The sequence below is a fragment of the Carcharodon carcharias genome, chromosome 2 (genome assembly GCF_017639515.1).
Source record: "Carcharodon carcharias isolate sCarCar2 chromosome 2, sCarCar2.pri, whole genome shotgun sequence".
Taxonomy (NCBI): Eukaryota; Metazoa; Chordata; class Chondrichthyes; order Lamniformes; family Lamnidae; genus Carcharodon; species Carcharodon carcharias.
Window position 1 is genome coordinate 195,318,517 of NC_054468.1, and position 14,416 is coordinate 195,332,932.

General features: G+C 41.2%; 1 protein-coding gene across 1 annotated transcript; it reads right to left on the reverse strand.

The window, feature by feature from the left end:
* Window positions 1-214: 214 nt before the first annotated feature.
* On the reverse strand, window positions 215-9,341 carry LOC121270709 (peripherin-2-like). The gene is made up of 3 exons (XM_041176068.1): window positions 8,608-9,341; window positions 8,133-8,379; window positions 215-947 (listed from the first exon to the last, which is right to left on the reverse strand). The coding sequence occupies exons 1-3, from the start codon at window positions 9,186-9,188 to the stop codon at window positions 723-725; spliced, it is 1,053 nt and encodes a 350-aa protein (XP_041032002.1). The 5' UTR covers window positions 9,189-9,341; the 3' UTR covers window positions 215-722.
* Window positions 9,342-14,416: the final 5,075 nt, after the last annotated feature.

Genomic DNA, 14,416 nt, shown 5'->3' on the forward strand with positions numbered 1-14,416 from the left:
TAAGTCATGTGTTTTCTGCAATCTGATCTGACCTTCTTCATAGATTTCCCATTCATTTTGTTTGCTTTTAATAACATCCCTGTTTTGAAGAGAGAACATTCTAGTTCTATCTATAAGTTGATATATCACATTTATTTGATCTTCTTTTGAATTTCTAAGGTGAAGTTTTGAAATAAAATATTAATGGAAAATCTTCACTTAATGAAAAATGTCCTTTTTCTTGGAAGATGCTTTTAATATTGAACCCTATGTTGTAACAGCATATATACTATATAACTTCACATAGCATTTGAGCTACATTAAAGATGGCAGGAGTGGTTTACATAAGTACTGTTGTCACACAATCCCTATTTCCAGATTCAGACACAATACATTTGTTATATTTACCACTTTATGTGGTACAAAGCATGGAAGAAGATTCCTGCTGATTGAATCGTGCATTATTGTCAAAATTACTTTAACATCATTTAAGTTGACAATCCAGGTGTAAATAGATGAATTACATAATATGATCGATGGTAGATGGATTACTTAATCTGATGGGTTACAAATATAAAATACAGGAGAATAAAATCCTTTTTAGGGTACATGCATTACATATTATACAGTAAAGGGAATTATTTATCTGGTTTTGTATTGTACTTTGTATTGTATTTAATTTTCATTTCCTTCTGAGTCCAAATTTTCTTTTCCCACCACCCCAGTGGTTTTTTTCAGTCTCTTCAGCTGACTGTGGTGACAGTTGTGGCCTCTTCATTTTTCCCCTCTTCAGCTGTTGCTACCTGATTGAACTTACCTAACTCTTTAATGCTTTCCAGCAGAGATTTAATTGTTTCCTTCAGGCCTTTCTCCATTAACCAACCCTCACTCTCGCACTCGGGGTCTTCAGGATTTGCAATGCTATCCAGGGATGTGTGCAAATATTGGACTCCAACCATCACAGCCAACTAAAGTACAGGTAGAAAATATAGAGCCAGTTACTCAAATCAGTCCTATTCACACACAGGAAAAGCACTGTTCAAGTATGCAATTGGTTTATTAATAGAAAGTGCTCTGCCAATGTAATTTGCAAATTATATTTGCTGCAAATGAAAAAAATTGTTGCTTTTGAAAGTAACTTTCACCATCATGTTATTGCCATTTGTCTAATGGTCAGTCAGTGAATATCCTCCTTGGTAAGCTCTGCTCTGAAATTTTGTTAATTCCAACGTGACATATCTGTCGGTGGATGAATGGAATCCTGTATTCTAATACCTGAGCCAGGCAGGCCCTTGGTAACTCTGAACACTGTTAATGAGTGATCAGACAGCCTGGTGGAGTAAATGTGTCACTGGGATTGGATTGATATTCTCACTTGGCTCTGGCAAGTCAATGTTCTAACAGGAAGAAGATTTGATTCAGGCCATGGTAATAGAGATGGGAATTCAGACACTTGAAGAGTTTAAAATCAAAAAGGAGGTGGTATTTGATAGGTTATCTGTACTTAAAGTTGATAAGGCACCGGGACCAAATGAGATGCACCCAAGGATACTGTGAGAAGTGAGAGTGGAAATTGCAGAGGCACTGGTCATAATTTTTCAGTCTTCCTTAGACACAGATGGACTAGAGAACTGCATATGTTACACCCTTGTTCAAAAAGGGTATAAGGATAAGCCCAGCAATTATAGGCCAGTCAGTTTAACTCTGGTGATGGGGAAACTTCTAGAAGCAATAATTCGGGGCAAAGTTAATAGTCACATGGACAATGCGGGTAAATTAAGGAGAGCCAGCATGGATTTCTTAAGGGAAAATCATGTTTAACTAACTTGCTGGAGTTTTTTGAAGAGTTAACGGAGGTTGATGAGGGCAATGCTGTTGATGTGGTGTACATGGACTTGCAAAAGGCGTTTGATACAATGCCGCACAACAGACTTGTGGGCAAAGTTATAGCCCACGGAATAAAAGGGATAGTAGCAACATGGATACAGAATTGGCTGAATGGTAGGAAACAGAGAGTAGTGGTTAATCTATGTTTCTTGGGCTGGAGGAAGGTTTGTAATGGAGTTCCCCAGGGATCAGTGTTGGGACCCTTGCTTTTCCTGATGTGTATTAATGACCTAGATCTTGGTGTGCAGGGCACAATTCCAAAGTTTGCGGATGATTCAAAACTTGGAAGCATTGTGAACTGTGAGGAGGATAATGTAGAACTTCAAAAGGACATGGACAAGTTGATAGAATGGGTGAGCAAGTGGCAGATGAAGTTCAGTGCAGAGCAATGTGAAGTGATTCATTTTGGTAGGAAAAACACGGAGAGCCAGTATACATTAGGGGCTACAACTCTTAAAGGGACACAGGAGCAGAGGGACCTGGATGTATATGTGCATAAGTCTTTGAAGGTGGCAGGACAGGTTGAGAGAGCGGTTAATCAAGCACACAGTGTCCTTGGCTTTATTAAGAGGGGCATAGAGTAAAAGAGCAAGGAGGTTATGTTAAACTTATGTAAGTCATTAGTTCAGCCTCAGCTAGAGTATCACGTCCAGTTCTGGGCACTGCACTTTAGGAGGGACGTGAAGGCATTGGAGACAGTGCAGAACATGTTCTGTTGAAGGGTCACGAGGACTCGAAACATCAACTTTTTTCTTCTCCGCCGATGCTGCCAGACCTGCTGAGTTTTTCCAGGTAATTCTGTTTTTGTTATGTAATTGAGTTACCTGACCTGTTGGAATAATGCTCTCTGCTACTGACTTGGGAAGTGTACAGAGGCTGTTCAGAGTTCCAATGCCCTTGGTTTGGAACAATTGCACTAATAGATTCAAAATGTCAAGTTCCCTGCTTGCAATTATGTCACAATATGATTTTACAGCTCTGCCCTGAACAAGCCTCCAAAAGACCAGGACGGAAACCAGAATGAGGCAACATTATAGTTAGATGAGTGTTGAATTTAGGTTGCTTTGGTGCCAATCTTATTGAACCCATAAGGTAATAAATACACTGTCTCGTTGTCTTGGCTTATGACATTATCTGAATGTCCTGTTATAACGGAATGTTAACACAGCTGTAACTGCACCAGGTTTTCCAAATTCTAGATCAAACACCTGACCCACCATGGTCACCCCAAGGAGAAATGTTCAAACTCTGAATGGGTAAAGAATATATGTGAAACTCAGCATTTCATACATGACAATTCATTTAAGGAAACTTTGTACACCTGAGATGTAGGATTTATGGCTGGAGAAGTGAATTCTAATAAATTGTTCCATCATTATTTAACATTATAAAAGTTAATGTTTCTACACTTATTCAATTTATCCATTATAACGGATTTGAATGATTGATTAGAAACAGAATGTTGGCATTGACTTTGATTAAGAAATTTTCCTTCCTCTTACCCCCACAGCCACCCCTTGCCCCACCCACCAACTTCCATGAAGGCATCATGTCACTCTCTTTCATTACCATTGTTCCTATTCGTGCAGTTATGTAAGTAAGAAAATAGGTACAAAATGCTTAATCAGAATTGTTTTTAATTAGCAATTCTGAAGCACAGAAAGAAAGACTTGCATTTATTTAGCACCTTTTTCAACCTCCAGACAACCCAGAGCACTTTATAGCCAATTAAACACTTGTAGGGAATGTGGTAGCCAATATGCACACACTGAGGTCCTACAAATAGTAAACAGATAATGGCAGGTAATTTGTTTTACTAGAGATAAAAGCAAAGAACTGCAGATACTGGAAATCCAAAACAAAAACAGAAACAGAAATACCTGGGAAAAACTCAGCAGTTCTGGCAGCATCAGAGCAAAAAACTGCGGATGCTGGAAATGAGGGCATCCGCCCTCACGCCTTTTCCTCCCTCTCAGAAACATGATAGGGTCCCCCCTTGTCCTCACTTATCACCCCACCAGCCTCCGCATTCAAAGGATCATCCTCCGCCAGTTCCGCCAACTCCAGCATGATGCCACAACCAAACACATCTTCCCTTCACCCCCCCGGTGGCATTCCGTAGGGATCGTTCCCTCCGTGACACTCTGGTCCACTCCTCCATCACCCCCTACCTCTCAACCCCCTCCCACGGCACCTTCCCATGCAACCGCAGAAGATGCAACACCTGCCCCTTCACTTCCTCTCTCCTCACTGTCCAAGGGCCCAAACATTCCTTTCAAGTGAAGCAGCATTTCACTTGCACTTTCTTCAACTTAGTCTACTGCATTCATTGCTCCTAATGTGGTTTCTTCTACATTGGAGAGACCAAACGCAGACTGCTTTGCAGAACACCTTCGGTCTGTCCGCAAGCATTACCCAGACCTCCCTGTCGCTTGCCATTTCAACACTCCACCCTGCTCTCATGCCCACATGTCCGTCCTTGGCCTGCTGCATTGTTCCAGTGAAGCTCAACGCAAACTGGAGGAACAGCACCTCATCTTCCGACTAAGCACTTTACAGCCTTCTGGACTGAATATTGAGTTCAACAATTTTAGATCATGAAATCTCTCCTCCATCCTGACCCCCTTTCCGTTTCTTCCCCCTCCCCTTTGTTTTTTCTAATAATTTATATAGATTTTTCTTTTCCCACCTATTTCCATTATTTTAAAACATATGTCCACCTATTGTTTTATCTCTACCTTTTAGCCCCTTTAGTATTCCTTCACCCCACCCCCAATAGAGCTATCTATACCTTGTTTGTCCTGCTTTCTATCCTTAATTAGCACATTCCTTTAGATAATATCACCACCTTCAACACCTCTTTGTCCTTTTGTCTGTGACATCGTTTGGTTACCTCCACCTATTACTGGCTTCTTGTCCCAACAAAGCACTCCGCCCCCACCTTAAACCAGCTTATATTTCACCCCTTTCCTATTTTTACTTGGTTCTGTTGAAGGGTCATGAGGACTCGAAACGTCAGCTGTGCTCTTCTCCACCGATGCTGCCAGACCTGCTGAGTTTTTCCAGGTATTTCTGTTTCTGTTTTTGTATTGGTTTTACTAGTTCTGGTAGAGAGCTAGATATTAGTCAGGATATCAGGGTGAAGTAATACAAAAGCTCGACACTGCAGATGTTGGAAACCTGATATAAAAACAGAAAATGCTGGAAGTGCTCAGCAGATCTGTCAGCAGCTTAGGAGAGAGAAACAGTGTTAATGTTTCAAGTTAATGATCTTTTGTCAGAATGATTTCTAATAAATGGTCATCCACATGAAACTTTAACTCTATTTCTCCCTCCGTACACGTGTCAAGACCTGATGCGTATTTCTAATACTTCCAGTTTTTATATCAGGGAGAACTACCCTACTTACCTTTGAAATAGTGCCATGGCATCTTTTATATTCACCTGAATGGGCCAGCACAGCTTTGGTTTAATATCTCACCTGAAAGTCGGCAACTTTAAAAGTGCAGCACTCCTCAGTACTGCATGGGAGTGTCAGCCTATATTTTATGCTCAAGTCTGTGGTGTGGCACTTGATCCCATAACATTCTGACTCAGATGAGATTGTTACCATAGCTGAACAGCTATGATAAGTACCTTTGGTGTAACATTTAAGGATTATAGGACAACACAATGTTTAACTGGTTTAATCTTGACCTTTTTGGTTGGAGAATCTTGACTTTGATTTAGAGATATGCCTGGAGTGTGAATGTCATGGCATAATCTTATCTGGGATGAGAAGGTAGTAAAGTTATTTCCATACTGGACTGATTTCTTTTTCATTGAGGAAGATGATCTGGACCTTGCAGCAATGCAACAATGTGTGGAATATGAGAAAGCACACTCACTACTTGTAAATGTGACATAAATTTCTTTTGCTTACATAGTCTGATAATCATACATCTTAAGTGAGAAAACACCCTCCCTATCAGCAATTCCCATCTAACAAGCTTCATCCATAGTTCATGTATGATTATCCTATCATAGTCTTTCCTCCTTGCCAATCATTTCCCTCTCTCTTCTCTGTTCTTCTCTGCATTGATTCCAAGGAATGTTCTTTTGCTTGGGATGAAGGTGTTGTCTAATGAGGAAAGGTTAAACAGTTTGAGCTTATACTCATTGGAGCTTAGAAAAATGAAAGTTGAATTTGTTGAAACATATGGGATTCTGAGGGGGCTTGACAGTGTAGATGCTGAAAGGGTGTTTCCCTTTGTGGGGGAATCTGGAACGAGGGGCCACAATTTTAAAAATAAGGGGTGTCTCATTTAGATGAGGGGGAATTTCTTCACTCAGAGGATCATTAATCTTCCCCAGCAACCAGGGGAGGCTGGTATATTCAAGGCTGAATTAGACAGAGTTTTGATCTACAAGGGAGTAAAATGGAAAGGCAGGAAAATGGAGTTAAGGCCACAATCAGATCAGCCATTGTTATGGAATGGTGGAGCGGGATTGAGGGGCCAGATAGCCCAGTCCTGCTCCTGTTTCTTAGATGTTCTCCTCTACACATGCACACTCAGACATCTCCGAGTTTGTATATGTGGAGGTTATCTAGAAGAAGTACTGAATGCAACCTGAATTTTTCAAGGGTGAATAAACATAGGGTATAATGAGAGAAAGACTCATATCTTTTACAACCTGAGACATACAAAAACACTTTACAATTCAGAAGAGCTTCATTGTACTCACTGTTTGTTGTTAGATCAGAAAGTGTGGCAGATAATTTGCACAAAGCAAGGCTCACAAATAATCACGAGTTAAATGGCCAGGAACTTGTTTCAGTGATGTTGGTTGAGGAATAGACATTAGGTTGGAGAGCCTTCCTACTGGTAGCACCAGTATGGAAACTTTTATGTCCATATGAGGCTTAATGTGACATCTGAAAGATGGCACCTTTGACAATGTAGCACTTTCCAAGTACTGCACTGAAATATCAGATTAGGTTGTATGTTCAAGTCCCTGAGGTGGAACTTGAACCCATGATTTTCTGATTGAGGCAACAGTACTACGAACTGAGCCAAGGCTGGCACCACTTAAAGGTTACAAAAGCTTGAATCTATAAAGACATTAAAACATGATCCATCTCAAACCAGCAACAATAGTCCAAATAATACCGTGTCAAGATTTGTTTTAATATTACATCTCAGCACTTACTCATGCTGACTAAAGGCTTGGTATTGATTACTTTTATAAATGTACATACGAACATACATACTTGTGAATTAGGACTCTACCTAGCAACAATGCTTTAGAAAACATGTTTAACTTCAAAGTTCACTTTGATACACAAAAACTAAGACTATCAACAATTCATTGACATAGCCACAGAGAAACAGCACAATTCATCCTCAAGTGTGAACCTGGACTTGGTGCAAGGGTAATGCAGGCAGCATCTGTCGAGAAAGAGAAAAAGCTTAATTCTTTCTCCACAAACGCTGCCTGACCTGCTGAATATTTCCTGCATTTTCTGTTTTTATTTCAGATTTCCAGCATCCACAGTATTTTTCCTTTGCAGAGCTTATTGTAGTAGTCTGTATAATCTAATCTGGCTCATATTGATGCTGTAGATAAATTGTGATTGTATATAATGAATGTGCTCAGTAATATAAAGGTAACTATCAAAACCCTCTTTCCACTTGAATCAATAGTCATACTTTGTAAGCTCTAGACTGATCAAATTTATGGAGTGTCCACATAAACTCATCAGGACAAAAAGCTTGCTTTTGCTGTTAGGCTGTTAGTAAATCTTACATCTGTGCTGAATCTGAGAAACAACACTAAATTTCCTTAAGCATTCTGACCAAGCATACATTATACAGAGGAGCCGAGTTCATTGGTTGTTTTGCATGGTGGTAAGAACCGAAAACATCAAGCTACTTTCGTTCATGTTGATTTTTCTTTTAGAAAAGATCCTCCCCCCCTCTAAAAATACACACAAACATGCAGCCTTGCGTCCCTGGAAATATTCTCCAACAAAGCTCCTGCTGTATCTCCATGACACTCAAAAAGTGCAAAGATTTCCCGGATATATAATCGGGATTTTAGCATTTATAATTAAAGATGCGCAATTGCTATATCCTATTTGTTGCTTGATAGACACATCTTCGTAATTAACTAAAAACTTTTATCTTTTTTTTACGAGAATCATTTGACAAGGACGTTCTTCCTAGAAAGGTCTGCAACCCGGTTCGAGTCTTTTTTGAGCTTATGAGAATTATTGGCCCCCTTACCTCTAGTGTCCAAACGAATAAGACCAGTGCTCCCATAGACTGCATCATGTTAGTGTAATAGTTGAGGAGGGCTTGCTTGCAACCTCGAGTCCAGAGGTTCAGCTCTTCGGTCAGGAATTCGTAGCTGTAATGGGCTGAATTGTTGGTGATCTGCTGCTGGATACAGGGTCGAGGGGAGCCCGGATTGCAGCAGCTGAATGGGACCCCGTCCGTCAGGTATTTTCCATCAACATTGCTCTTAACACGGCTGTGGGGAAGAGATGGTGGGAGTGTTTAGGGCTCAAAACTTAACTAGCGCAGAAAAAAACTGTGGCCAATGCATTTTATATCTCCATTCCGTCCTTAGTGTTGTAACTCAATAAAGACACGAGTTAAGGCGAGGAGTAAGATATCTTCCCTGCACATTTCATTAAGAAACATCTCACTACACCCACCCGCCACCACCCCACCCCGCTAGTTTTCCTGCTCTACTTACTCCTTCACCTCCTTGGAGCTGAAGTCCAGGTATCTGTTGCTGATCCACTGGATTTCAAACCAATCTCGGAATCCATTGTTTCCACAGCAGCGAAATTCGATCTGAAGCTGATCGATGGTTTTCTTCATGAAGCAACGACCTGGCGTGTCGGTGTCTCGGTAATATTTCATACCGTTCTTCAGCCCCTTGGCCAGAGTATCCTCCAGATAAAACTTCATTAGAAAACACAACAGCACAGTGAGGAAGGTCAGGAAAGTGAAAAACAAACAGGCGGCCAGGTAGAACTTGAGGAGAGATTTCCACCGGGCGTACTTGGCCGGATCGAGGGAATCGTAGCAGAACTTGCCCCCAAAGCAGTTGATGGCGCAGGCTAGGATGCCCACCAGGATCAGGGAATTGGGTACCAGATGGCTCTCCTCATTGTCCATCACCTCGCTTCGTTTCCTGAGCTCGATCTTCAGGAACAAACCCATTCCAAAGATAACAATTCCTGCCAATACACAGAACCAGTTCAGGAGCCACAGCCCCTGAGCCAACTTGACTCGTTTCTGTAAGTTGAACTTGATTTTCAGAATGGCCATTTTCTATTTACAACTGAAGTCGAAGTGGAAGAATGGCTTTGGGTAAATCAGTAAGATTCGGGCATGGGTGCAGAAAGGACAGGAGACAGTCCGCCTGAGATTAACTCAACCTTGTGTCCCTCCATACTGACTACCCTAAAAGCGAATCTAAAATTGACACACGGATCCTATGGAAACTATGTGCCAAGCCGGGGGGGGGGGGGTGGGGGGTGCGGAAATAGTCCTCGTCTAAACCTAACGTTGGCGGTCCTTTCCCCGGCAAAGCAGATAGCTCTTCCAGAATGCAGTACAGAAAATCTGAGTGCAAGACGTCACCTTAAAACCAGTAATAGGTTTTATCGCTAATCATTTAGAGAAAGCTCTGCCCCAGATGAGCGATTGAAATTAATCCGCATTTTTACCGTGTAATTGCTTTGCCCTCAAGTTGTCAGCGCTTGTATCTTTACCTGGAAGTTTCCTTGCGTTTGAAACGCCGGGCCAGGGTGTTAACCGAAAATTCTTTTCTCTTGCAACAACTTTATGGATCATTTATTATCGAATTAATATCGTGCACACTCTTTATGTGCATCAGGTTTACTCGTGTCAAATATAATGAAAGCAAAAAAAAAAATTCAACTTAATAAGCTAAGTAAGCTTAAATATAGGTCAATACCCTGGAATGAACATTGAGATCAAATATAAATAGATCTATACCAGTCGAGTCCTTTTAAAGCTGTGGTTCGGATAATGATCTGCACAAAACGTTATGTTTAGAGGGGGTTTATACTAGGCTAAGGGTTCAGCAGATGTTACTTTCTCAATCCTTGTACTTAAGAATTTTATTTTAATTTCCGCACCTCTCAAAAACGGTGATGCACAACAATTTGCGTTTATAGTACCTATGAATTGGTAAATCTTCCTAGGGAACAATGGGAGTCAACAGAGGGGAGAAGCACTCAGTATTGATATGGTCTTATCTCTCTATCCCTCAATACAGTATATGATAAATACTGCTATCCCTGTTAGGAATTTCTTTGTCTCTATCCAAGCCTTATTTCCAAAGAACATATCTTGGGTAGAGTCAGTTTAAGAGTTATTGAGGTTATAGACACCATCACCATTTGGGATCCATCTACACTCCCTGCACAACAACCACCACCACCACCCCACCCCACCCCGACAACCTATTAACATACAGAGGCATACATATAGGCCAATTGAATATTTTCACTCTGCATTAATAATACATTAGAAAATGCTACTTAAATGAAACTCTTTGGTGGGACCTCGGATTCCATGGGACTGCTGAGCATGGGTGCTGTAGGCCTTGCATTAATCTGCTGCTGATCTTGGGCTGAGATTGGAGCTGAGGCTGGATGTCCCAGGTGATACATGTATTGCTGAGCTATATCATGGGAAATGAAGGACAGATATAATTTCACCTCACATAACAAAGTTATGGGTGTATCTCAGTTAGTAGCCTTTTGCTATCTTACCCAAGCTGGTGATCCCCAAAGGTGAATTTCTCCCTGGTGCCAGCATAACACAAAGGAATTGGTGCAGAAACTCTTGGAGAAAGAGGGACATTCAGGCAGAAGCTGTGGTTTATGTCAGAACTAATGATTTAAAAATAAACAGGAATAAGGTCTTGCAAAAATGAGTTCCATGAGTTAGGAGTTGGATTAAGAAGAAATTCCTCAAAAGAGTAAAATAAAATTTTACTGGTATCATATACTAGACTTCACTGAATGACTAGATTAGGGAAGTTAAATGCATGGCCATAGATATGGTGCAGGCTTGAATGGTTCAAATTCTTGGATATTGGACCCAGCAAAGCCTTGTGCTGCAGAATTAGCCACACCCCCAGCCAATTTGTTCCAGTATAGCTACAACACTGGAATCTCCCCAACAATGTGGGAACTTGTCCGGGTCTGTCCTGTCCACCAAAGGCAGGACAAATCATTTGCTGCCTATTACTGCCCCATCAGTCTACTCTTAACTAACATCAAAGTGATGGAAGATGTCATTGACATTACTATCAAGTGACGCTTGCACAGCAATAACCTGTTCACATATGTTCACTTTGGGTTCTGCCAGGACCACTCAGTTCCAGATCTCATTACAGCATTGGTCCAAGCATGGAAAAAATGAGCTCAATTCCAGATGTGAGATGAGAATGACTGGCTTTTACATCAAGGCATAATTTGACCAAGTGTGACATCAAGGAGCCTTAGAAAAATTGAAGTCAAAGGAATTCAGGGGGAAATTCTCTGCTGGTTGGAGTCATATCTAGCTCAAAGGACAACCATCTGTCTCAGGACACTGCTGCAGGAGTTTCTCAGGGCAACATCCTAAGACCAATCATCTTCAGCTGCTTCATCAATGACCTTCCCTCCATTATTAGGTCAGAAGTGGGAATGTTTGCTGATGATTGCAGTGTTTCACTTGTGACTCCTCAGATACTTAAGCAGTTCGTACTCACATGCTTTGAGGCCTGGACAACATTTAGGCTTGGGCTGATAAGTGGCAAGTAACATTCTTGCGCACAAGTGCCAGGCAATGATACTCAATGGCTTAGCATCCACACTCATTAGCATAGAGATTTCCAAAGACTTCCAATTCTTTGAATGAAGAGTTTTCTTCTCACCTCAGTCTGAATTGGCCAAAACCTTCTTCGGAGACTATGAATCTGTTCTCTAGATGTCCCAACTAGGGGAAACATTTTCTCAGCAACTATTCTGACAAGCTGCTTAAGAATTTTGTATGCTTCAGTTAGGTCACCTCTCTTCTTTTAAATGCCGGGGAATATAGTCCTGGTCTACAAAATCTCTCCTCATAGGATAATCCCCTCTACCTTCAAACCAATTGAATGAATCTTTGTTGTACTCCCTCCACCTAGGGCAAGTATGTCCTTCCTTCACTAAAGAAACCAAAACTGCACTCAGTACTCTAGCTGTCACCTTATCATTGATCTGAATAATTATAGTAAAATGTCATTATGCTTTTACTCCAATTCCTTTGTAACAAAATTTGTCTTCCTACTTGTTAATTGATACTGGTTGGTTGCAGATTTGGAAGGTGCTTTGGAAGAAGCCTTGGTGAGTTACTGCAGTGCATCTTGTAGATAGTACACACAGGTGCAGTTGTGTTGTGCCAGTGGTGGAGGAAATTAATCATTAAGGTAGTGGATGGGGTGCTGATCAAGCAGAATGCTTTGTTCTGGATGATGTCAAGATTCTTGAATGATATTGGAGCTGCATCCATCTAGGCAAGTGAGGAGTATTGCATCACACTCCTGAATTGTGCCTTGCAAGCACTGGGAAGGTTTTGTGAAGTCAAGAGTCACTTGTTGCAGCCTCTGACTTGCTCTTGTAGCCACAATATTTATGTGGCTGGTCCAGATAGGTTTCTTGTCAATGGTAACACCCAGGATGCTGACAGTGGGGGAATTTGACCATGGTAATGTCACAGAGAGCTGGTTATTCTGTTTCTTGTTTGAGATGGTCATTGCCCAGAACTTGTACCACATGAATGTTATTTGCAATATACTAGCCCAAGTCTGATGCTGTTCAGTTCATGTTGCATGCAGGCATGGTCTGCTTCAATATCTAAGTTATCAGTCCAAGGGGCATAAACGTTTCAAAATTTACCTTGTACCTGCAAGGGTCTAGTCCACAATCCAACAGGCCACATCCAATGGCTCAGTAGACTTGGTATTTACTGGACCTAGCACTTAAGGTGCTATTCTAATTTCCAACTCTCCTGCCATGCACCCATTAAGACTTACTGTGGAATACATAATGTGGGCAATGGACCTTTGTTCTTGTATATTTGTAGTCATGTTGTGAGGATTGGATCAGGCTTGGCACCTCCACCCATAGTCAACTAGCCAGCTAATACTGTGCGTTTACCACTCAGCAGGAAATCGGAGGGCTTTTAATACAGCATTATTTTTAAGCAGTAATTAGGCTGCATTAAGTAATGGAATACAGTAATGTCAGTTTGTTATGGGATCACTGCATTAGAGCAGAAAATGACAGGACAGAATATCTTCTTTAGCAAATGTGGGCACAGCCTCACTAATGATGCTAATGTAGCAGAGAGACCTCAAGCTATCCTGAACCAGTTGCCTGGACCTATGTAAAAATATATTGGGGATGACTTTCCTCTGATCTTCTTTCTTGATATAGGATTATTGTTGAATCCTTACTACATTTCCACACTATATAATTGAGATCAGACTCTGAAAATGAGCAAATGCAAACTCTGTTCTAGTACAGCAATGTTGCTGCTTCTCACCGAAACTATGATATAATACCAAATCTTCCAAAATAAAATTCTGAAAAGTATTTTTACTAGAAACATTTAATCATACTTCTACTTTCATTAGCTTGGTTTCATTTGATTCCTGTTTGGAACACACACTAAACAATCTTTTGAAAACAGTACTTGTTGATTAGCTGTCATATTCAATTTTCTATTTTCATTACTTCATTTTGGTGAGGTAATCAGTAGTTCCTTTACACGACTAGGAAACAACCAATGTTGTCATCCGGTTCTTCAACTTTTGCAAATTTCTCTTTATTGGTCCAGTTTCTCTTTGGTTTCCCCTCCCGAAGCAGCAAGGTTAAGTGGGATGTGACTCAAACAAGACTATGGACCGGAAGTCAACCTGGCCTTCTCTCTCCACAGATGTTCCCTACTCTACTGATGTTTCCTGCAGTTTCTGTTTTTATCAGATAAGCAGCATCTGCAGAATTTTGATTATTTTAAAGGGGGATAACTATATAAAATATATTGAAAACTCATTTTTTTGTACAAAATTTGTACCTAACATTACATGTTCAACTAACCAAACAAAATGGGCAGAATATCTATTAAGGATGGTGGCAGGTCCCCAAGGGCTCTCAGCTCTGGAGCCTCTGCAGTTCCATTGGAAGAGGTGGGTGCTGCTGAGGCAGACTGGGTTCCATGAAGGTGCTTCAGCATAGCTTGGTGCTGCCACCCACCACAGCTTCCAACGAGCTGGTGGTTTTCACCCTTGGCAGGGGGCTGCTCCACTGGCGGACAAGTCCTGGTGATGTCCCTAATTAGGCCTTTATTATTCTAGGCCTGTGGAGTAGATAGCCAATTCTGCTCCCAGCCTGTCCCTGGGACATTCCCCCAGAGGCACGAATGCGTCAGGGAATTGTCCTGCCGCAGCTCTCCCCATTTTTCCAGTTCCCGCCTCCAAGGGGTTGGGAAAATCC